The sequence below is a fragment of the Heptranchias perlo genome, chromosome 15, assembly GCF_035084215.1.
Source record: "Heptranchias perlo isolate sHepPer1 chromosome 15, sHepPer1.hap1, whole genome shotgun sequence".
NCBI lineage: Eukaryota > Metazoa > Chordata > Chondrichthyes > Hexanchiformes > Hexanchidae > Heptranchias > Heptranchias perlo.
The window spans coordinates 17,522,656-17,546,469 of NC_090339.1; the positions used below are offsets into that span (position 1 = coordinate 17,522,656).

General features: G+C 40.5%; 1 protein-coding gene across 5 annotated transcripts in view; it reads right to left on the reverse strand.

Annotated features, from left to right (window-relative positions):
* diaph2 (diaphanous-related formin 2) overlaps positions 1 to 23,814 on the reverse strand; it is a 705,669-nt gene that overhangs the window by 99,483 nt on the left and 582,372 nt on the right. For all 5 annotated transcript variants that reach the window (XM_067996883.1, XM_067996882.1, XM_067996884.1 and 2 more), the window contains one exon: positions 11,796 to 11,931. In XM_067996883.1, the coding sequence (XP_067852984.1) occupies positions 11,796 to 11,931 (136 nt within the window). The remainder of the gene's footprint in view (positions 1 to 11,795; positions 11,932 to 23,814) is intronic.

Consider the following 23,814-nt stretch of genomic DNA (forward strand, 5'->3'; position numbering starts at 1 on the left):
GGGGAGTTCTCCCCTGGTGTCCTGACCAATTTTTTATCCCTCAACCAACATCACTAAAACAGATTATCCGGTCACTATTACATTGCTGTTTGTGGAACCTTGCTGTGCGCAAATTGGCTATCGTGTTTCCTACATTACAACAGTGACTACACTTTCAAAGTTCTTAATTGGCTGTAAAGCGCTTGGGATGTCCTGAGATCGTGAAAGGCATTATATAAATGCAAGTCTTTCTTTCTTTCATCTTGAGATACAGAAAAATTTATCTAACACATTTTAGAACAGGTAAAGTACACCATACACACTGAAACTGAAGTAAATAATTGAAGAGTTTTTACTGAAACAGAAATTAATACTTCCCACAACATAGTGCACAACAGCATAATTTACTTTTAATTATTATTCCGTTATATATATTTATATAGCCAATTACCCCATCCATATTTTTTACAAATGTATTTCCTTTCACCACCGATTCAGAATGTGATCTTCTGCCAAAATAGTTTTTCTAACTGCTCACTGTGAAGTGTATAACATTGGCTGGGGGTAAGGGAGAGAGTTACTCTCCTTCCTTCTTATTCTGTGAAAAAGTGCCTGACTTCTCTTTAGATGCCCCCATAATGGCAAATCAGATTCAGAGTTGCTGTATGGGAAACTGTCGGCACGGATGCATTCCAGTACTCCATGCACAATGCAGCAATCACCAAGCTGCCACATTAATAGCTGTTCCTCAGAAGTACATAGGAACAGGAGTAGGCCATTTAGCCCCTCGAGCCTGCTCCACCGTTCACTGAGATAATGGCTGATCTGTGACCTAATTCCATATGCTCGCAGCAGCCCCATATCCCTTAATACTTTTAGTTAACAAAAATCTATCAATCTCAGATTCAAAATTAACAATCGAGCTAGCATCAACTGCTGTTTGCGGAAGAGGGTTCCAAACTCCAAACTTCTACCACCCTTTGCGTGTAGAAGTGTTTCCTAACTTCACTCTTGAAAGTCCTGGCTCTAATTTTTAAGTTATGTCCCATAGTCCAAGACTCCCCAATCAGTGGAAATAGTTTCTCGCTATCCACCCTCAATTCCCCTTAATGTCTTGAAAAATTCGATCGAATCACCCATTAATCTTCTAAATTCTAGGCAATACAACCCTAGTTTGTGTCATCTCTCCTCGTAATTTAACCCCTGCAGTCCAAGTATCATTCTAGTAAATTCACGCTGCACTCCCTCCAAGGCCAATATATTCTTCATAAGGCGCAGTGTCCAGAACTGAACACAGTACTCCAGATATGGTCTAACCAGGGCTTTGTATAGCTATAGCATAACTTCTACCCTCTTGCATTTTAGTCTCCTAGATATAAAGGTCATCATTCTATTAGCCTTTTTCATTATTTTCTGTACCTGTTCATGACATTTTAATGATCTATGTACATGTAGACTGGGACAGCAACACGATCAAGGTATACAAGTCAAACTGCACTTTAAAAAATAATTGTGATGTGAACAATATCTCAGCAAGTAATAACGGATATTGAAACTGCGTCTGAATAAATAGCCTACCGATTTTTCTTAATGTCGACAGTGTAATGTTGAACTTACAGCAACTACCCAATTGGATCATTTAAAAAAAAAAGTAATCGAAACTGGTTGCTTCCACAGCAACCATTGCTCTACCATTAAACCAGTTATAAAGAAAACCAATAAACTCAACTTCAACAAGGGCTCCAGACGTGGAGTTCGAAATCAATTTGCTTTTCTTTGGATGGTAATATTTCCTCTACTATTAATAAAATGTAATGAGAATGCAAAAAGAATTGAAGTTTAAATATCACCTAAATTGTTTTTAAAAAATATGCTGTCCAATACAGTATAGCGTGGAATGTTCTGCACTCTGAATAATCGATTGTGTCAACTCTGATATTCATCTTCATGCCATGAAATAAATAACATGGTGTGTTGAAGACTTATCTTTAACCAGGTTTACACTCCTGCTGTAAATTGCGATTTGCTCCAACCTCACAGCCGGTTCAATTCAAAATGCGGGACATAAACAACACAAATAAATTTACTGCACTACTGGAGTTCACTAACAACTTCCACCTTCTGGTATCAGTTTAAATTCAACTATGAAACAAATGGCTTTGAATCAGACCGAAAGAGCCAATATCCAAATCCCCTCTGGTCTCCTGTTACATTGGAAGTGCCAGCACACAAGTTGGATAGGTAATCTCATACTGTCCAGCACATTGTTGTGCAGAGCAGATGTGGCTTTAAATGCTCATTTTTAATTATATGCAATGCGATTAGTGATAATTACCTTCTGACACAAAAGAACAAGTTGATTATGAACAAGCCTATTACCATATTCTTCCCCCAGAAAATAAACAGGCACAATTGCAAAGTTAAATGAAAGAGAAGGCACTTTTGCAGCAGTGTAACAGTAAAACATTGTTTAAAGGGCAATTATACATTAGATCACCAACATTCTACAGTTTAATCTGTAAGAAGATAAATGGTCTGGTTCTGAAAGGAAGAGACTGGACTGTATGTTCTGACAGGTCGTCATCACCATCATGCCAGCAGAAAGCACAAATTAGTGAGACTCTGGGTCCTGTTCATTTCAAATGGAACTGGAGCTTGCTTTAAATGACATTAATGGTTATTTGTAGCTTGTTTTTTGCTACATAGACTCCAGACGCTTTATACATCAATAATGTCTGGAGCAAAACTTTAATAAGAAACATGAGTAATGATCAGAGAAATACCTTCATGAAGAGCGTCTTGACAGACTATGCTTTAGAAATCAGTCACAAAGCAATCCAAATGTAACTAGGACTCACATGCACGAGGACATGGAGACATCATTATAGACTGGAAAAAGCACTCGAACAGCTCTCAAAAAACCTTTAAGTAAACCTTTCAGAGCATTTTAACAGCTAAATTCTTGTTTTGCTGCTAAGATTTACTACTGTGCAAATAAAAACTGGTAAAAACTAACAGAGTTAAAGAAAAGGATCCTCACTAATTGAATATCAGCACAACAGATGAATCTGGAATTGGAAGAAAATACAATTTAAATTTTTTTCATCATGGCTACAGCTAAATATTAGGGATAATTTGGACTTCAAGTTAGTAGTGCCTTAAATATGTGCGTCTTAAGTTTGACGGCTGTGGCATTTGAAACAAAATGGACAACTGTTTAACTAATGGTTCAGAGAATTGATTCCAAAAAGTTACAAAGTAACTTCAACTTGGTTAAGAAGCAGGTGGGTGTTGCATCATCACATTAAATCATCTCTCCACTAGAATAATACTAATGCAATGGGTGTCATCATCACAAGGTCAGAACCCTCCTCTCCCCATAAGCTTACTCAGGACCACCAACAGGGCACTCAACCCCTTCCCACTAGGATACCCGCGATCAGACCAGTGTCTTTCTATCATTAAACTGTACAGCTGTTCCTCCTAACATACTACTATTCAAACAGACTGCCATGCCATTGCTGATCTATTCTTATTTTAACTGTTCTGTTTTACTAACTTAAAAGTGAAGGCCAAGGATCTCTCTCTGGCTAAGCTGGTTAAAACAGCGAGTCGATGAACCACACTGACCAATAATGGCTGACGTATGATTCTTGGCCTATTCCAAGACCTTGGCCAATTTTTTGAAACAACAGAACTGTGTGTGTAAGAGATATGAACCTAACTTAAGGAGGGGGAAAGGAAAAAGATTAGTCCTTATTCTTTGAGTTCTGCTTTGTCTGCATATATGGATCTATTATCAGGCAATCTGCATTAAGACACCTTTCTGGACCTTTCCTGTGATACCGTGACCTTTTCTTACACTGTAAACCCATTCAGCATTACACCTCCTCACTCGTTTCAAACAGAACAGTATGCTAATTTTGTATTCAATGTTGCTGTTATACTTGAAACAACATACAACAAGCAACAACTTCGATCTTTATCGCACCTTTGGTATGGAAAAAACATCCCAAGGCGCTTCACAGAGGCATAAGCAGAAAACAAATGCCAAGCCAAGGAAGAGGTGTTAGGAGGGTTGATCAAAGGCTTGGTCAAAGAGGTGGGTTTTAAAGAAGGTCTTAAAGGAGGAGAGGGGTGGAAGGGTTTAGGGAGGGAATTCCAGAGCATAGGACCTAAGCAACTGGAGGCCCGGCTACCAATGGTGGGGCAAAGGGATTGGGAAATGCGCGAGAGGCCAGAGTTGAAGTAATGCAGAGTTCTAGGAGGGTTGTGGGGCTTGAGAAAGTTGCCGAAATAGGGAAGGGCAAGGTCATTAAAGGCCTGGTATTGAGGTTTACTCTCCCGGGCACTGCTGCCAGGAGAAAAGCACTATGTGGCGCAGAGCTTTCTCCACTGGTGTAAACACAGCAAGAACACCTGCCACATAAACATGTTTAATGAAACAATGGAGGAAATCTCCCCCATCTCTCCATTCCGGTTCTGTGTACATCTTTTGCTTAAATGTCGTGGGCCGTTACTCAGTGCCTCGTGTACCCAGACTCCACATTCTCACCTCATAGTAAGACGAACCTTCACCCCCTTCCCACTGTGCCTCCTCTAACTGTTCAATGTTTAGTTACTGATATCAAAATGCACTAAATAATAACAGAGACACCACGGAAGGATTGATCTGAACTGGAAATGACCAAAAACCGTCAGTTTTTAGGTTCTGTGCATAATAACTTAGAGCCTAAAGCCCTGGAATCATTTTAGAAGCGATTAGATTGTGTGAAGGGGGACCGAAGGTGACTTTGGGAGGGTGAGTTAGACAGGCCGAATGAGTTCCTTCAGCTTTGCGAACAGAGCTGGAATGTGTCCCGTTACAGAGAGCTGTGAATGGGGCTTTGTTCCCACCTGTTACAACGCAGTTTGACAGAACAGAGGAAGTCCAATTTAAACTTGACTTTAAAACAGTATTATGAATTTCCGATGGGAAATGCAGAATAATCGGGACAATAAGGGGAGAGATGAGTATTTTTTTGGTCACAAACAAGGTTAATCTCGAACTTCTTAAGAGAAAGAAAGGCAAGGCATGCAATTTATTTCAGCCTGTAAAAAAGGCCCCTTAAAGTTTTAATCATGGACAATTTGTTTGAGGTTTTCTTATTCTTCCGTGGTGGAGTGTGGGAGTCAGTGAATTGAATTAGGTTCGGTTTTATTTATTATTTTTATAACTTGCTGTATATTGAACAAAGTCATAAAATTGCACAAAAACTTCAGTTAGAAGTTATTTAGATCGATGAAGGTTTTGTAGAATCAGTGCAATTTACTTAGTGTTTCTCATTGCGATCGATACTGTAGAAACATCACAGGAGTAGTTTTTATTTATACATTACTTATATTCCATGTGTTCTTGCTTTGATTTATAAATTATGCTGCAATTCACCTCACTGAAATCTTTGTATTCTAAAAAACAAAAAGATTGAAAGATTTTATTTGGCGCTTGGCGTTACTGAGACACTCAACTAAGGTAAACCAAACACTGAGGTTCATTTCTAGAGGGATAGAATTGAAAAGCAGAGAAGGTATGTTAAACTTGTATCAAGCCTTAGCCCAGTTCTGGTCTCCATATTATAAAAAGGATATAGAAGCACTGGAGAAGGTGCAAAAAAGATTTACAACAATGATGCCAGAACCTAGAGGTTATACCTATCAGGAAAGATTGAACAGGCTGGAGCTCTTTTCTCTAGAAAAGAGAAGACTGAGGGATGACCTGATAGAGGTAGACACAGAGAAGATGTTTCCACTTGCGAGGGAGACCAGAGCTATGGGCCATAAATATATGAAAGTCACTATAAATCCAATAGGAAATTCAGGAGAAACTCCTTTACCCAAAGAGTGGTTAGAATGTTGAACTCACTACCACAAGGAGTAGTTGAGGCGACTAGTATAGATGCATTTAAAGGGAAGTTAGATAAACACATGAGGAAGAAAGGAACAGAAGGATATGCTGACAGGGTTAGATGAAGTAGGGAGGGAGGAGGCTCGTGTGGAGCTTAAACAGCGGCATGGACCTGTTGCGCCGAATGGCCGGTTTCTGTGCTGTACATTCTATATCATTCTATGTAAATACAATAGCATTTGCAAAGAGTGGGCAGGTGTCAAGTGATCAAACTTCCAGGGATACATCTAATCAGAGCTGGCGACCCTATGCTGGATAGGATACAACGTAGCAGAGTTTTGAATGATCTGAAGTTTATGGAGGGTGGAGGACGGCAGGCTGGCAAGGAGAGCATTGGAATAGTTGTGTCTGGAGGTGACAAACACATGGATGAGGATTTCATGAGCAGATGGGCTTTGGATGAGGCAGGGGCAGAGACAGGTGAGGTGACATTAGATACCACCTCAGAGCAACAGCCTGGTTGTATTTTCCCAGTTTCCTCAGGAACTTGAACTACCATTGGACATATGCAGGCAGGCATCTGTGTTGAGGCAAAGTGGCTATTGGTTGTGAAGAATTCTGAAGTGTCCCGTTTGAGCACCCCATTGCACCAAGTTACACGCTGATAATCTGCTCAGCACCATGAGTCTATTGGCCTGAGCAGGATTGGACTTCACCAGTAAGTCAACTGGAGTTAATTCCTCTTATGTTGCTTCCAGCTGTTGTACTGCCCTCAACACATCAGACCTTGACCTGAAGCATTAAAACATTATAGGGAAACTAATACCATATGAGTTGTCAAATCACGCTGTTACACTACCAGTTTGGTGCCAGATTTATACTCTTACTGGCATAACCATCGTCAAGTCAATGGTAAATTCCTTGACTAGTTTAAATGAATGTCCTATATTTTTTTTTTAGGTGTCCCATAACTGCTGCCAGCTTAACCAGGTAGCCTATTTACTGATAGAACAATGAATATAAACTGTTGACATTTTCTCATGGGTTAGGTTGAGAGCTTTATTTTTCAAACTGGTCAGTTCTTGCAGCCATGTAGTTGAGAGGGTCATGAACCAAACTTTAACATAGCACTACCATTCAATATGAATTGCAGCAGAAACTACAAGAAGCCATGGAATTTTAATCTAGAGATAACTTAGTTATTAATAACATGGATAGATTTATCATTTTTGATGTCTGGCTACCTCTAATTGGAATTAGGCAATGCCTTGAGGATTTTTATTATTAACTTGTAGTACATCACACCTATTGCTGTTTTAGCAGCCCTGCATTTGCTGATATTATACAGCTTACCTCAGCAGATGTGGGGTGGGCTAACACTGAGTTTGACCTTTTTATCCTTATTTTACCATTTTGTCTTTTATTCAATTTTTCAATTAATATGCAACCAGTGCGCAGTTTTTTGTCTCTCTCAAACCATAATTTCTACTGAGGAACCATTGAAAATAAAATTTTAAAACCTCATCCTCTTGTTTAAATCACTTGAAGGCCTCGCCCCTCCCTATAGCTGCAATCCTCAGAGTTCAACATTCTTCCAACTCTGGCATCTTGTGCCCCCCCCATTCCCTTTGCCCCACCATTGGTAGCCGTGCCGTCAGCTGTCTGGGCCCTAACCTCTGACTCTCCACCTCCCTCTCCCCCTTTTACATCCTCCTAAAAACACACTTCTTTCACTTATCTTTTAGACACCCCTCCTATTCTCTCCTCCTTTGGCTCAGCATCGATTTTTTGTCTGATTGCATGTCTGTGAAGTGCCTGAGGACATTTTTCAACGTTAAAGGTGCTACATAAGTGCAAGTAGTAGTTGTTGTTATCTTTGAGGGATACAGAGTAAATGAAGGCAGCATACCTGGGGCTTGCAAGGCTATTGTCAGAACAGTCCTGTGAATAAAGCATTATTGTCATCAGAGTGAATGACAATTTTACTCCACTGATAACAGTGGTAGAGCATGGAAATTAGCCAGTCCTTAATGAGGTAGATTCTAGACTTTCAGCAACATTGTCTTAAATGCAGCATTACTGTAACAAATCTCCAGCACATTATAATTATGTAGCACTGTATGAATTACATGATGCTACTGAAGAACAATTAGATTCTATGGGTTATGGGGAAAAAGCTGGGGTGTGGGACTAAATGGGACAGCTCTTTCACAGAACTGGCAAAGGCACGATGGGCCGAATGGCCTCCTTCTGTGCTGTAAGATTCTATGATTCTATTCTAACAGTAAGTATCAAGGTCAGGGATCTATGTCAATAAAAAGTGAAAACTTCATTTGAACCATTTATTGGGACACAACAAAAGTGTTAGAAAATATATTCTTTAGTATTTATTACAAGAACTTAACTCTAAACAATACTAAACAAGGTGTACGGGGGTAATTTTAACCCTCAAGAACGGGTGGGCTGGGGATGGGTAGCAAAAATAGTTGAATTATAAAGTGGGACCGCATCCCGGTTCCAAGGTGCCCACTTCTGGGTTTGACTCAGGTGCGTTTGGATGCACGTGCAACAGAAACCCGGAAGTCCCGTCCCCACTTAAAGCAGGCCGGCCAATAGTTAAAGGAGCAATGTACCTCATTGCGATAATTGAGGAACTTAATTTTTTGTGTATTAGAACTGTAAATCGAATTTAACCTTACCTGTTCGGGTTTCCCATCGCTTCTGATTCACATCAGGTGAAAGCAGGCGAGAAGGGCCGGATTCATGAGATGAGTGCCTTTATTGCACTGCTGGGCCAGGATGAGCAGGAGTGATCAGACCCCCGAGAACGGCCGATGGCCGATGTCCCCCCTGCTCCCCCCGATGGCCAAGATCCAGCCATAGCTCCGACTTTTCCCGGCTTCCGATCTTCTGGCAACATGATCGCCTCCTGGCCCGCAATGTCCTCTATGGCCCAGCCACCCCCCGCATGTCCTCCATGGCCCACGATCTCTCTCTCCCTCCTCTCCGATTCCTGCCCAACAGCCAGCCAGGTTTCACACCCGATTATCTTCCCACCCGCTCCTTTTTCTCCTCCATATAAAAATCATGCCCTATATGCCCTAATTTATAACCTTGTAACTGGTTCTCATATCATTTTCCGCCTGGTCAAACCCTTTGTTGTGGGGTGATAGGACAGGCATGGGGGCTCTTCACAATGAGACAGGCATTAAGATTACCCAATAAAGAAAGTGTTGAAGATGAAAAGAAGGTTGTTTGTTGAAAATAAAAAGGGGAAGAGAGCAACGGTCACTGCACAGAACAGTTAAAGACTGGCTATTTGGTGCAGGTAGCTATAAAAATTTGTAAGGCTGTTTTACTGCAATGGATTTCTCCAGATCCTTCCTTTATTCCAATTTTGCCTGAAAGCCTTTGAAAGGTCGTATTATTACAACAAGCCTGCTTGTTGTAATAATACGACCAATTTAGGCCAATTTGGTCAACATTAATAGGTTTCGTGAGGGAGGAATCGTATAGCTGCCAAGGATATGAAGTGACTGGTCACCTCTCACTAGGTGCTTATTCAATAACATGGTTCATTTTTAAATCCTGCTGGATTTCATTGCACTACAATAAAGTATATTTCTTTACCATTAGCAATTTATTTTGAACCATAAGGCCTGAATTAATAAACTGTTTTCAATTTTAGTTATCTGACATCTTCATCTTATTCTGCATTGATTACGTAAGACTATTGCTTTGTTTTGACAGTATTTATGCTTGTAAACCTTTTCCAATTGGTAAAATTGTGGTATCGATCATTCTACGACGGGCTGCAACAAAACAAGTTTTTTTAAAGAAATATTTCTGCAAATGACTCCACTCTTTCAATATGCTAATTGAAATTGTACTGAGATGCACTTTTTTTCCCCCAAGACATTTTGTTCCTCTCTTAAATGTACTATCATAGAAATTTGAATCTATTTCTCAGAAACTTGAACAAGTGTTTTATATGTATTGAACAAAAATAAAATTCTCTGGAGGAGCTGCCAATATGGATCTGAAATTCTTCTGACATATACGGATAACTACTTCCTGAAAGTAAGCTTTAATTAGACCACTTAATTGTGAAGGGAAATCGGAATGCAAAATGAGCAAAAAATTAGCTTAACAGTACAATATCTGAACGATAGATTTAGTTGCTAAGCCATTTCTGGTTTCTTATGTGGTAAGCAGTTTTTAATTAAACAACCCACACCTCCTCTCCTTGCATCATTAATCCCTTACTCAATGCTGCAGCCTCACCCCCTTATTTGCTGCTTGGTCGCGATCCATTTTGCGATAGGAAATGCCGTATCAAAACAAGATCAACAGTATAAAAGCACTGAAATGGTACTGCCTGGACAAAGTATAGTTTCAAATCTGTTGCCGGTTGTGCTTTCATGCTAAAAACATGCCGTGAGGCCAAGGTGCATCAAAGAAATAGCAAAATGTGCTCTCTTAATGGTTCTACGAACACGTCCACATCATCATATTGGGTCATACTAAGACGAAAAAGGTCCTATTCTGCGCTGAATCAACTGACCTCAGCCCACACTGTGGTGAAGGTATTCAAATAGATCTCGGCATCCCTATGCAAAAATTTAATTTAGCCATTGCTCCAGATTCTGATCAATCTCCAGTGAACCCCAATGAAAAGTGAACACGTGAGTACACTACTGAGTTTAAATTATTATCTATTCATGGAAGAAGAGCCGACCAACACTGAGGCTTACACATGAAGAATCCCGAATTGGGAAAGGTACCAGAGGGCTATCAGAATTTGTAGAACCACACCCAAGCACGAGAGTCACTGCTTCGGGAAAGGAGGAAGAGAGAAATAAAAAAAAGGGGAGAAATGCCAGAACAAATTCAAGTAAGAAAGGAAAGAAATATGTTGCAACAAAAGTCCAGAGAAACCGGAAATCAATATGATTGAACCGCATGGGATTATAATGTGAAGATGATATTAGCTTTATTAAAATGGTGTAGAATATAATCTCTGCACTCATATACTTTGTTATAGTGACATTTCTTTGATCAGTGTATTCAGTAGGTTACTTGCACTCCAGTTCCAGTGCACAATTTCATTAAAATTTGTCATGGCTCATGCTGCTTTTATTTACAAATACACATGGAACATAAAAGATCATCAAAATGTCTATGTACAGTATGTGTATGCATTTGAGTATTTGAGAAGAGATATCTTTGGGGCATTTGGCACAAACCATGTCTGATTAATAACTATTCATTGTATAAATAACCTCCTCAAATTTTGCTCGAAGCAATATTGCCAGTTTTGTGCAATGGATGGAAGACATGTGGAGTCTGGTACTCATTTCTACATGGTTTGTGATTCCTGCCGACTGGCGTTAGGAAAACAATAAGTAGAATTTCACAATGAGAAACAACGATTGGGTATGCTGTTTTCACAATTTTCTGTCAATTATTTAGGCAAATGTTTTGTGGCAGAAGGGCATTGTGACAAACCCCACAAATTATGTGTAGCACGATTTGATGCCCAAATAATGCAATTATTCGGGGAAAAAAGCCCCGAAGTCTGAGAAAATGTCTGTTTCTGGTCGGTGGTTTCCGTTCCGTCCGCTGCTGCTCCCCACTGACCTTTTCACCATATTGTAACAGATGAACAGGGCCAGTAAGTGCGCACATCTCAGGAGCCCGAGTCGCAGCTACAATGCCACAGGGCTGGGGACTAAAGAATGAGCTCAGCAATGGCATGCTTAGTGCACAGTGTTAGCGGCTGAGTGGTTAGGAACAGGGGGGTAAATTCCAGCATCGAGAGCGAAATAGACTTACGGAGATCTGGCTTAAGAGACGCCTGCAATTTCTGGTATTTTCTGCTACAACTAATCACTTGCGCTAATTATAATTTTTATTATTGCCAAAGGCTTACCTTTGTTCATATCAATCAACTGTTTTTTCTTCTGCTGCCGTTCCAACTTCTCTCTCTCTGCTTTCTCTTTAGCCAGTTTTGCTCTCTTGATCTTTTCTTCTGTCTCCCTCTTCTTAATGTTTTCCTTCAGTGCTTCCTTTTTTTTTAAGAAACAGATAACAGAAATTTGTGTTACTGATACATTTGAAATAGACACAACAGCACTGCCATATCACCACCACTTTAAGATGTAGGGATGGCCATTTGTAACCATGTGCCCACAGCAGTAATGGTAACAATGCAGGATCTCAGGGAGGGGCCTGGATGTCAGGGGCATTCTGGGATGTGGCTGTACCATCTTGCAGTTGTGAATTCCTAGTTATGGATGAAACAATTGCTCCACAACTGTGCCATTTAACCACACTATATAGGTTTGTGATTTTCCCAATAAAATACTGACTGATATGATGCAGCATTACTCTGCATAAGACGAACTGGGACATTTTCTATCTAATCTAAACTTACAGCTCTAAAGCACTAACATTCACCCAAACTTAGTAACATCTCATCCAGCCCTCAAATTTATACTTCAGGCATCAGATGTTTAAAGTAATTCGGTATTCTGCTTTGCTAATGCAAAGGTCAAGTGGTAGGAGGTATTATACCAAACTGCAATCAAAGTAATAACTATCACCATTTTATACTTAAGCACTTCATACGTGTGAAGTGGTGATTTGCAACAAATGAAAATTGGCACCTGTAGTATAAATAGGACTTCAAATCAGCTGCAGAAAAACAGTAACAAACACCCACACCCAAATACTAAAGTAGCATGAACATGGATCTTACACTCCAAAGTAATTGCAGTCAACTACTTAAAATGTATTGAGAAGATGCATCATATCTAGATGAGGTGTTACCTCCCCATGCTATTCAGTGTAAAAAGCTGTCAGAACGGAGAGGGACGGTTAATAAACAACCAGTGGAACTGGAAGGTGTTGGAATATAGAAGCCATGCTGTAGAACAGTGAATACTAAGAGATGACTGAAAAAATTCCATTAATTAAAGTTAGTTTTATGTAATTGAATAATTATTTCATTTCCACATAGAAACTACTCAATCCTTGTTCAAATCTCCAGAGTAGTCAATGTAAAATATGAAAGCATAAAACATATCTTAAGTGACTTTTAAAGAAAAAAAAATCTGAATTTCAAAGTGACAGAAGAGTTGGATACAAACCTTGGGCATAAAACTGTGGAGTAGCAATGGGCACAAGGGCTGTTATCATAACTCAAAGCTGCACTTACCTGAGTGCTGGTGCTGAGAGAAGAAGTGCTAGAAGGTAAACAAGGTAATGCTGCTCCCTCCAAAGCTTCCAGACCCAGTTGGAGTGGCAAGGCCACCAGCAGAAGCACAACCCCTGACATTGCTACTGAAGACAGAGGCTAACATCTTTCCTGGCCAAATGGCTCAGCCATCCTGTCCAGGTCAGTGATGTGTCTTTTCTCTTAACCACTAGGGCAGGTAAGGTAGCCAGAAGTCAAGTCCTGAATCATGACTCGAAAATTTCATGCGTGTATGCTTGCCTCTACACAGTTGTCCTTTTGCTGAGGTGGATTCTGTTCTCCCATAATGAACAGGGCAATCTTCATGGCACAGACCAGGGATTAAACCTGCTCTATATGGCTCAATTACCTCAAGGGACTTTACATAAGGGGTTTATTTCTTTCCGGTATTGAGAAAGGAATCTTCCTGCACTGCTCCCTCCCTCTTTATATTTACAGATTGCTACTGCTCTCCATGAATTGGAAGCCTCATCCGGGAGGGGTGGGGGTGCGGGCTGGGAATTAACAAACTTAAAGCTGTGGGAGCCATAAGGAGTTTTTAACGTACAACTGGCCAAATTCATCAGATGTGTTGGAGCAAGAGACTTAACGCCATAAGAAAGTAATTTTATTTCTAGTGAGGATTCTGTGTCAAACAGCATCAAAAATTGTGCGTCACTCAGACACTGAAAAGGTTGTAGGTACCATGTCAGAAATGAGAACAAAGAGCGACAGTTAGCTACACGTCAATGAAAATACTTAGATAACAAAACAACAGTGAGAAAAACAGCACATAAGGCCCAAACTTTCCCTTCATTATTTTTTTTAAAAAGCTCACAGATGTAGTACTCTTTGAAGTGCAGTTTACTGTTGTTTTCAGCTCTGACCTGACCAGTGCATTTTGCTGAAGCAGGAGTGGAGATACCAGATTACTAGATCCAGCATAATATAGGATTATGCTGTTGCAGATTATATTATTTAGAGATATTTATTATTTATATATAGATCTACATTAGCCAATGCAGCTGATATGAGTAGTGCCACAGAATGTGCTGCCTCCCAGTGCTCTGGAAATCATGCCATTTACACTGCTGGCAGGATTTTAGAAAACCAGCAGCAATACTAAAACAGCATACAATCACAACATTACAAAATTGGATTGACGACAGAAGACAGAGGGTGGTTGTAGAGGGTTGTTTTTCAAACTGGAGGCCTGTGACCAGCGGTGTGCCTCAGGGATCGGTGCTGGGTCCGCTGTTATTTGTTATTTATATTAATGATTTGGATGAGAATTTAGGAGGCATGGTTAGTAAGTTTGCAGATGACACCAAGATTGGTGGCATTGTGGACAGTGAAGAAGGTTATCTAGGATTGCAACGGAATCTTGATAAATTGGGCCAGTGGGCCGATGAATGGCAGATGGAGTTTAATTTAGATAAATGTGAGGTGATGCATTTTGGTAGTTCGAATCGGGCCAGGACCTACTCCGTTAATGGTAGGGCGTTGGGGAGAGTTATAGAACAAAGAGATCTAAGAGTACAGGTTCATAGCTCCTTGAAAGTGGAGTCACAGGTGGATAGGGTGGTGAAGAAGGCATTCAGCATGCTTGGTTTCATTGGTCAGAACATTGAATGCAGGAGTTGGGATGTCTTGTTGAAGTTGTACAAGACATTAGTAAGGCCACACTTGGAATACTGTGTACAGTTCTGGTCACCCCATTATAGAAAGGATATTATTAAACTAGAAAGAGTGCAGAAAAGATTTACTAGGATGCTACCGGGACTTGATGGTTTGACTTATAGGGAGAGGTTGGATAGACTGAGACTTGTTTCCCTGGAGAGTAGGAGGTTTAGGGGTGATCTTATAGAAGTCTATAAAATAATGAGGGGCATAGATAAGGTCGATAGTCAAAATCTTTTCCCAAAGGTAGGGGAGTCTATAACGAGGGGGCATAGATTTAAGGTGAGAGGGGAGAGATACAAAAGGGTCCAGAGGGGCAATTTTTTCACTCAAAGGGTGGTGAGTGTCTGGAACGAGCTGCCAGAGGCAGTAGTAGAGGCGGGTACAATTTTGTCTTTTAAAAAGCATTTGGACAGTTACATGGGTAAGATGGGTATAGAGGGATATGGGCCAAGTGCAGGCAATTGGGACTAGCTTAGTGGTATAAACTGGGCGACATGGATATGTTGGGCCGAAGGGCCTGTTTCCATGTTGTAAACTTCTATGATTCTATTCTATGATAATTTTCTGGTGAAGGAATTCCTGCTGTTGGGGGAAGGCCCTTATGGGCCAGTATTGTAAAAATCAGAATACCTGCAACCAGAAAAATGCCAACATGCAATATCAACCGCCGGCATCCACTTATATTGACTGCTGATGGCACTGAGGAAAAAACAGTGGTTGTGCACGCCACTGGGGGAACTAATTACACCTAGTTTTTACTACAATGTTGCCACCATTGTCACGGCTGCCTCTGGCAGTAGCAGTGTAGTATGAATGGGGCAAAAGGCTGAACTGATGGGGTTGGCTTAGTTCACAGTTTACTCAGGTCACTCCAGTTTTAGGCAGATCTTGGTCCAGATGGTGGATCATGTTGCACCGTTTAATAGGTCTTAGTGTTCAATATAGCAGGTGGCGCGTGCGCACTCATTCTGCACCAGAAGTGCACCAACCGTGAAATTGGTTAGAGCTGCTCAGTAGGTGTCAAGGGCGCGTGCCTGAAATCGGTGTTAGGCCCACTGCACATGCAAATGAGGGACCTAATGTCTGTTTCAGGCCCCTTTGATAAATTGTATTACGAATGACTGCAACATGCATGGGACATGTTGCAGTTAGTTTATTTAGGTGCTCAGCAGCAAAACCAGCTGGAGGATACCACCCAAAAGGTAAGTTGAATGTTTTTTTCCTTACCTTATTGTGGATATAGGAGGAGTAGAAGTGCTCCTCCCGGCTCCATATTAAAACCGCGGGCTGCTGCCAGTCGCTGCTCGCCCTGCCTCCTGATTGCCTGCCTGCCTCCCTCCCTCACCCCCCCACCCCCACCCCAAAACCAATTCTTCTAAGGTTCTCGGCCGGCAGGTCTTGCCCTTCCACCACCGCGAGTTGCCTCTGGGGCACCCACAGCTCGCCAGTACTATCCAAATGGGACCTGTGGACCAATTTGCCCTGGTCCTGCTGCTGCCGTCATTAGGAGCGTGCAACGTGCGCTGCACCCCAATTCAGGCGTGATCCAATTTCTAGGCCCGTGTGTCTGATCTGGGGTATAAACTGCATCTATTTTTGCTATTAATATTTAACTTTTCTCAGAAAATGATTGCATTGATGAATATTTTGTCTTTTCTCTCACCATCAAGAGCCGAAGCTTCATTTAGCAGATTTTACACACTGATTAATCTTTTGCATATACCACGGTAACATGGAAACAAAAGAACTTTCAGGAGCAAAAAAAACCCATTATGTCCAACAGGCCTCATCCCTTTTTGATAGATCAAGCCCATCTTCTCGCAGTATCCATCATTCCTTTCTCCTTGCAGAAAGGTAGCTAATTGACTTTTGAAACAATTTATAATGTTGTCTTCAAAGGGCTTTCTTTGTATTCTATTGGGTGAAAAGTTCTCCCCAACTTTATTACTCCTAGTTTTTAAAACATCTCTCTCTTGACATTTGGACCTTTCACCACAACTTACAATGTGCCTCGACTAACTTTGTCAATTCTCTTCAGAATCTTGTGAACTTCAAACTGGTCATACGGAAATAACCTTTCATCCAAAGAAACAAGCCTACTTTCCTTAACCTTCCTTGTATGACTGAATAATCTTTGTTTTTCACCTCTGTAGCCCATCAAACCTTCCTCTGATCAGGTGACCAGAACTTCAAACAGCATGACAGCTTAGGTCTCAACAGTTACCCATGTAATAAAAACTTTTTTGAGGCTAGAAATTACTGTTAGTGATATTAATGGATGAACCCTTGATGTGTTTGTATGACATTCCTCAGTTTGCTATTTTAACATAAGTATGAATTCATTTATTTCAATTTTAGTTTGTACTCTATCTTCTACTAATGCAACTTACTTCCTTTTTTTACTGCAGCAAAGCATTGGGCTAATTGTTTCAGAGATTAGCCGACAATAACCCTTTAATTCCTTTGTGATCAGTCTATTCTAGGAATTTTCCATTTAATACATAATCCCTCTGTTTGGTTTACTTGTTCTAATTCCTGCAACACCTATATTTCCATTTTTGGAAACCTGCTCCGTTTGGTCCTATCACTGATATAGGAAAGACTAAATTTTCCCTCTCTTTCCTTATTCTTCCACATTTTCTCGTAAGCACCGTCCCTTGCAGATTATTATGTAAAAACAATTTGAATCTAGATTTAAAAGTTTAAGAGTTACTAGAGTCTTCAGGCAAACTGAAATCCTTAGGCCTCTCAAAACACCAAATATGGAGGGTTCAAACAATGGTAGAAGACACAGCAGGTGAGTTTGACATCGACGAGATGCTGGGTACAGTCACTGGGGTGTACTGGAAGCACAGAGAGGTATAATATGACTGGCTGTCATTAGTTCTGTAAAAGTTGCAAATGACTAGTTCAGAATCAAGTAGTTTTTTAAAAAATTACTGTCGCTATTCAAATGGAAATTCAGGACACATCAGAGCTTTGTCCTACATTTGGAAATAAAACAGGGCTACAATAGATATTTGTTATATCGTAGCGTTTGGGAGCTAGGCGAAGAAAATGAAGCAGTATTATGGTAAGAGCTGAGCTGTAGCTTTCATTAAATTATAACAATAATGCAAATACCACATATCAATAACCTGATGCTTTAATTAATACCTGCAAACTTCCACATAATGTGCTGAAATGATTCAATTGCAGACAGTTCAAATTTCAACAGTGGCATTTAAAGTCTCTGTATTTTAGGAACCAAAACCATATAAGTGTAATATCTCAGACTGTTGTATATGGAAGAGCAATTACTAATGTAGAATGCAGAAAAGGAGAAATGCATGTGGGATTTCAGTTGAAAATACTACTTTCACAAACTCACGGCTCCCAGGTAAAATTACCTCATAAAATTAACCGTGTAGGCATAAAGGACAATCTTTTTCAATTATGGTTTCTTTGCTGTTCTCTCATAATAAGCAGATGCTTATTCCCAAGCATGACCAACCTGCTTGACACGTATCAGCAGCAGGTCAGTTGTGCGGTTAATTTAAAGAGCTGTGATGCAAACTGTCTCGGTGAGCAACAAAATCATTGCTAGCCCGTGAGGGAAACTAGCTGTTTTGCTAAAAAATCTTGTTGTATATGATAACTAAATTGATCGATTTAAATGCTAAACAACTTCAGGGTTTGAGCGGTAAACTACAGCTGATATTTAAATACCAACCTCCTCACAGTAACCCTTAGTCCACTGATCAAATGGACTCTCACAATTAAAATAATGCAAGGATTAATCATTTGAAAGTTCCAGTGCCACTTTTGCATTAAAAATCTAACATGGTTTCTATGCCAGATCCGCCAACCAGGTCACAAGATAATTATGGATGAGGAAGGCCATTTGGCCCATCTTAGTCATCCAGTCAGAATTATATTAAAAGTCTGTATCCAATTAGTGCAATAATTCCATGGTTTTCCACTGCACTATTCTATCTAGGAGTCCATTCTATATATTGATCACTCTTTGTGAGAGGAAGAATTACCAATACCAGTCCTAAATTTATTCTTGAGATGTGTGCAACATTGGCAAAGCAGCATTTATTGCCCACCCCTAGATACCCTAAGGGCATCTTTCAAGATCATCTGATGCTCGTCCATAGAGTACCAAATTTATTGAATGGAGGAATTTGAATTTATGACTTCTGGGTTGCCAGTCCAGTACCCGAACCATTAGGCTACCACACTATTTTACTAGTTAGAACCTGCAGCCTTATTGTCCTACTATTGCAGTTTAATTTAAAATAATTTTCTGGATTTATCCTTTGCATACCATTTACAATCTTGTATGTGTCTTTAAAGATCATTTCTAAAATGTGTCCTTTCAAGATGGAAAAGCCCAGGATCCTCCTTTCTTTCCCCATGACTCATATTACCTAATCAGTGCACTATATTGTTGGATTTTTAAAAATATATTCGTTCATGGGATGTGGGCGTCGCTGGCAAGGCCAGCATTTATTGCCCATCCCGAACTGCTCTCGAGGAGGTGGTGGTGAGCCGCCTTTCTGAACCGCTGCAGTCCGTGTGGTGAAGGTTCTCCCACAGTGCTGTTAGGAAGGGAGTTCCAGGATTTTGACCCAGAGATGATAAAGGAACGACAATATGGTTCCAAGTCAGGATGGTGTGTGACTTGGAGGGGAATGTGTAGGTGGTGTTGTTCCCCTGTGCCTGCTGCCCTTGTCCTTCTAAATGGTAGAGGTCGCCGGTTTGGGAGGTGCTGTCGAAGAAGCCTTGGCAAGTTGCTGCAGTGCATCTCGTAGATGGTACACACTGCAGCCACGGTGCGCTGGTGGTGAACGGAGTGAATGTTTAAGGTGGTGGATGGGGTGCCAATCAAGCGAGCTGCTTTGTCCTGGATGGTGTTGAGCTTCTTGAGTGTTGTTGGAGCTGCACTCATCCAGGCAAGTGGAGAGTATTCCATCACACTCCTGACTTGTGCCTTGTAGATGGTGGAAAGGCTTTGGGGAGTCAGGAGGTGAGTCACTCACCACAGAATACCCAGCCTCTGAACTGCTCTTGTAGCCACAGTATTTATATGGCTGGTCCAGTTAAGTTCCTGGTCAACATAACTTCCTCTGACTTGTACTCTGCTGTTTTGACAATATGGTTCAACATCCTATTGGCTTTGTGGATTGATGCTCTACACTGGTTAGACATGTTGAGCGTAGCATCTACTAAGATCCCCAGTTCATTTTCTATTTCATTCTTAGTATTTCACTCTCATTCATGGAGGACATGTATTGCCCAGTTTTCTTCCTATATGCAGTACATGACATTTGTCTGTTTTAACTTCTGTCTGCCATTGTTCTCCCTATTTACATATTTTATCCAGGTCATTCTGTAATTTCTGAGCTGCCTGCTCATATTCTGCTGATCCTCCTAATTTGGTATCATTTGCACATTTCACCAGTTTGCTTTTGGTTTCTGAGTCCAAGTCACTGATGTAAATTAGAAACTGCAGTGGTCTCAACACTGATCCCTGGGGCAAAGAAACTGCTTGAACAAGTACCTATTGTTTTCTACCATTCAGCTAATTTGTTGTCCATATCCAGATTTTGACCCTAAATCTCCACAGTTTTGACGTTAACAAATAGCCTTGCATGTGGAACTTTGTCAAATGCTTCTGGAAGTGTAGTACAAAACGTTGCAGGGGTAACCACAGTTCTCTGAGGATGTCATGCTCTCAAAGAAGTCAAACAGATTGGCAGGTGGGATTATCCCCTATTGAATCCATGGCTCGGAATTTGCTCTGAGCGGCGAGCAAACGTCGCCCGCTGCTCGTTAGTTATAAACTCACCCACAAATTATTGGGCGGCAACTTGCTTCAACGGTGAGCTGCAAAAAAGTGCAGCGTTCTCTCCCGGGCTCCTGTGAGCTGTTAGAGGAGGGAAAGGATCCCTTTCTCCCCTCAATCAATCATTTTGAAGCATCCCTGATAAGCTACACAGAGTCAGAACCAGGAAGTGAAAGCTACAACAGTAAATTCAATGTAAAATCAGTTAGAGAAATCAAAATAAATAGAAGGTAAGAAAAATCGAATTAAAAGACAGAGATAAAAAGTAAAAAAAATAAAAATTAAAACACTTAAAAAATCTTCAACAACAATTAAAATCGGAAGGAATGAGACTCCACATTTTTAAAAGATAATTTTCAGTGCCAGAGAGGTTGTTTGGCAGTCATTAAGGCTTACTATGCTGTTAAAAGTTAGTTTACGCCCAAAAAAACCCTGTATATCTTTTTCTGTGCAGATTAGTTCATTTCCAGCTGGGGAGTCCAGCAACTTCGCGCTGGTCCATTCATTTCACCAGTGAGCTGTCCTTCCTGCACAACTTTCAAACAAGCAGGAAATCCCTTAGAGATTTGCATGTTTGACTGTGCATGTGCACTCGCGAGAGTTGCCCTTCCATTTGCACTTAACGGTGAGCGCTGTTCAGCCCTCCTTTATTTTTGGAGCAAATTCCGTGCCCTTGTTGATCGCTGTTTGCTAAATTATTATTGTGCAGGTAATATTCAAATTTACACCTCAAATTAATTTCATTACTTTACGTGGGACTGAAGTTAGACTGATTGTTCTGTGACTGCCTGTGTATGATTTGTCACCCTTTTCAATATTGTCAGCAGGCTGGCCTGGTTCCAAACGACTAATACCTCCCCAGTATCCAGTGACTTCTTCATAATGATTGCCAATGCTTCACAAATTTCCTCCCTGGTCTCCAGTGGCACTCAGGTAAATGCCATCAATGCTCCTTTTTGAGTCCTTTTAGCCGAAGACTTCCATCTCATTTATATCAAAGTCATTAATTTTGCCTGGGCCAATGCTGTTTGGGGGGAGGGCATTATGATAATTAATTTCTTCCCTTGTGAATACTTGGAAGAAAGTAATCCTTCATAATGCTTACTGTCTTGTGCTCATCCTCTGTTACAAGCCTATTTGCAAGTCCCGTTCACCTATCACCCCTGTGCTCACTGACCTACATTGGTTCCAGGTCCAGCAACACCTCAAATTTAAAATTATCACCCTTGTGTTCAAATCCCTCCATGGCCTTGGCCCTCCCTATCTCTGTAAGCTCCTCCTGCCCTACAAACCTCTAAAAATTCTGCATTCCCCCAACTCGGGCCTTTTGTACATCCCCGGTTTCCTTCTCCCCACCATTGGCGGCCTTGCCTTCAGCTGTCTGGGTCCTAAGCCCTGGAATTCACTCCCTAACCCTGTCCGCCTCCCAACCCACCTCTTCTCCTTTAAGGTGCTCCTTAAAACCTACCTCTTGGACCAAGCATTTGATCATCTGTCTAAATATCTCCTTATGTGGCTTGGTGTCAAATTTTGTCTGATAATGGTCCTGTGAAGCATCTTGGGATGCTTTACTATGTTAAAGGTGCTATATAAATGCAAGTTGTTGTGGTTGTTTTATGGCTCCCACCTCTTCTCTGACTGCACTTTTACTGTCGAAGTACTGAAAGAACTTCTTGTTATGCTTTGCATCTGCAGCTATGCTTTTTCTAGGTCATTTTGCTCCTCTTATTATCATTTAACATGTTTTTGCATGTTCTTATATTCTTCCCAGTGTACCCCTTTCCCCTTTAGGATTTGTAGAGGTCATTTTTCTTCTTTATTTCAAATATGTTCATTAATCGATTTAGAGTCAAGCCTGTTTTGTTTGAGGTTGCTGGTATTAGGTGTGTATCATCTTGCATGCTCAACATTATGCTTTTAAAGATGTTCCACTTGTCCTCTATTGACATGTTGTTGAAAAATCTCTCCCAATCAAATTGCTTACATTTTACCCTTATTTGTTTGAAATTAGCCCTTTTAAAGATATATACCTAGATCCTAGTTTTTGGTATTTCTGAGTCCCAGACCATGTTAAACTTAACCATTCTGTGGTTACTGTCCCCCAACAATGCCAGAAATTCAGGTTAAAATGAGCACTACCTTTTGTGGCTTCTTCGATTTGCGGGGTCATGAAGCAGTCATGTATTACATTTACTAACTCTGGTTCTCAACCACTTGGGTTTTCCCAATCTATATTAGGTTGATTGAAGTCGCCTATTAAAAAAAACTTTGTTTACACGTACTTTTCCTATCGTTTCATAGAACAAACTGTCTTCCTTCTCGTGTATACCTCTAGTGTTAGCTTGGATTTGGGTTAGGGACATAATGAAGAGTTTCTTTGGATGTTGAAATAGTAACAGATATCTTGCCAAATTAAATAGGCCTGGCTCCAAACCCTAGATGGTTTAGAACTGGAAAATGGATCAACAGCAGGTGGTGACATTATTGGGATTTAATCTGAAGCCAAAAGGCAGAAACGTCAAGATCAAGGGACCCAAGTGTTACATACTGTAACTTGGCATCCTGATAATAACCGTAATGAGATATGCTGAAACCTCTGAGTTTTGTTGGAGTTGCAGTTTCCACAATCTTATGCAAAGATTTTTTGTTCCAAATAAATTATATTGGCCTTTGGAAGAGGTATGGGAGAGGTGGCAGAATGTTCATTTTAATTACACTTAACCTCCATACTAATGAAATATGAAGAGACGATGAAACAATGTTTTCTCAGAAAAGGAGATGAATGTAATTAGCTTTAGGCCAGTGAGTATTGAAGCCACACAAATAATTAAAGGGTATGGAAAGCTGAGGGGAATACTTCTTGATCCCCCTATTAATAGATAATATATCTTTTATTCCCACAAGTTTTAGGAGAAACATTAAATTCTTGGCATCATGGGGAGCCCGGAGTAGGGTTTCCCTCCCTGATACGTGATCTGGTTATGTCACTGGAGTATGAATCAAGCAATAAAACTGATGTTTTAATCAAATGTCAAACACATTTCTGTTATACGTGTTATTTTATTCGATAAAACGAGTTGAGTGTTTTAAACAAAAAGTGTTCCCACTAAAGTTTTCTTCCCCCCATGTACTGAGTGCCTTTAGGAACCATTTAAGTGAGCACAGTAATGCATTTTCTTGGAGGGATAAAGGCAAAGG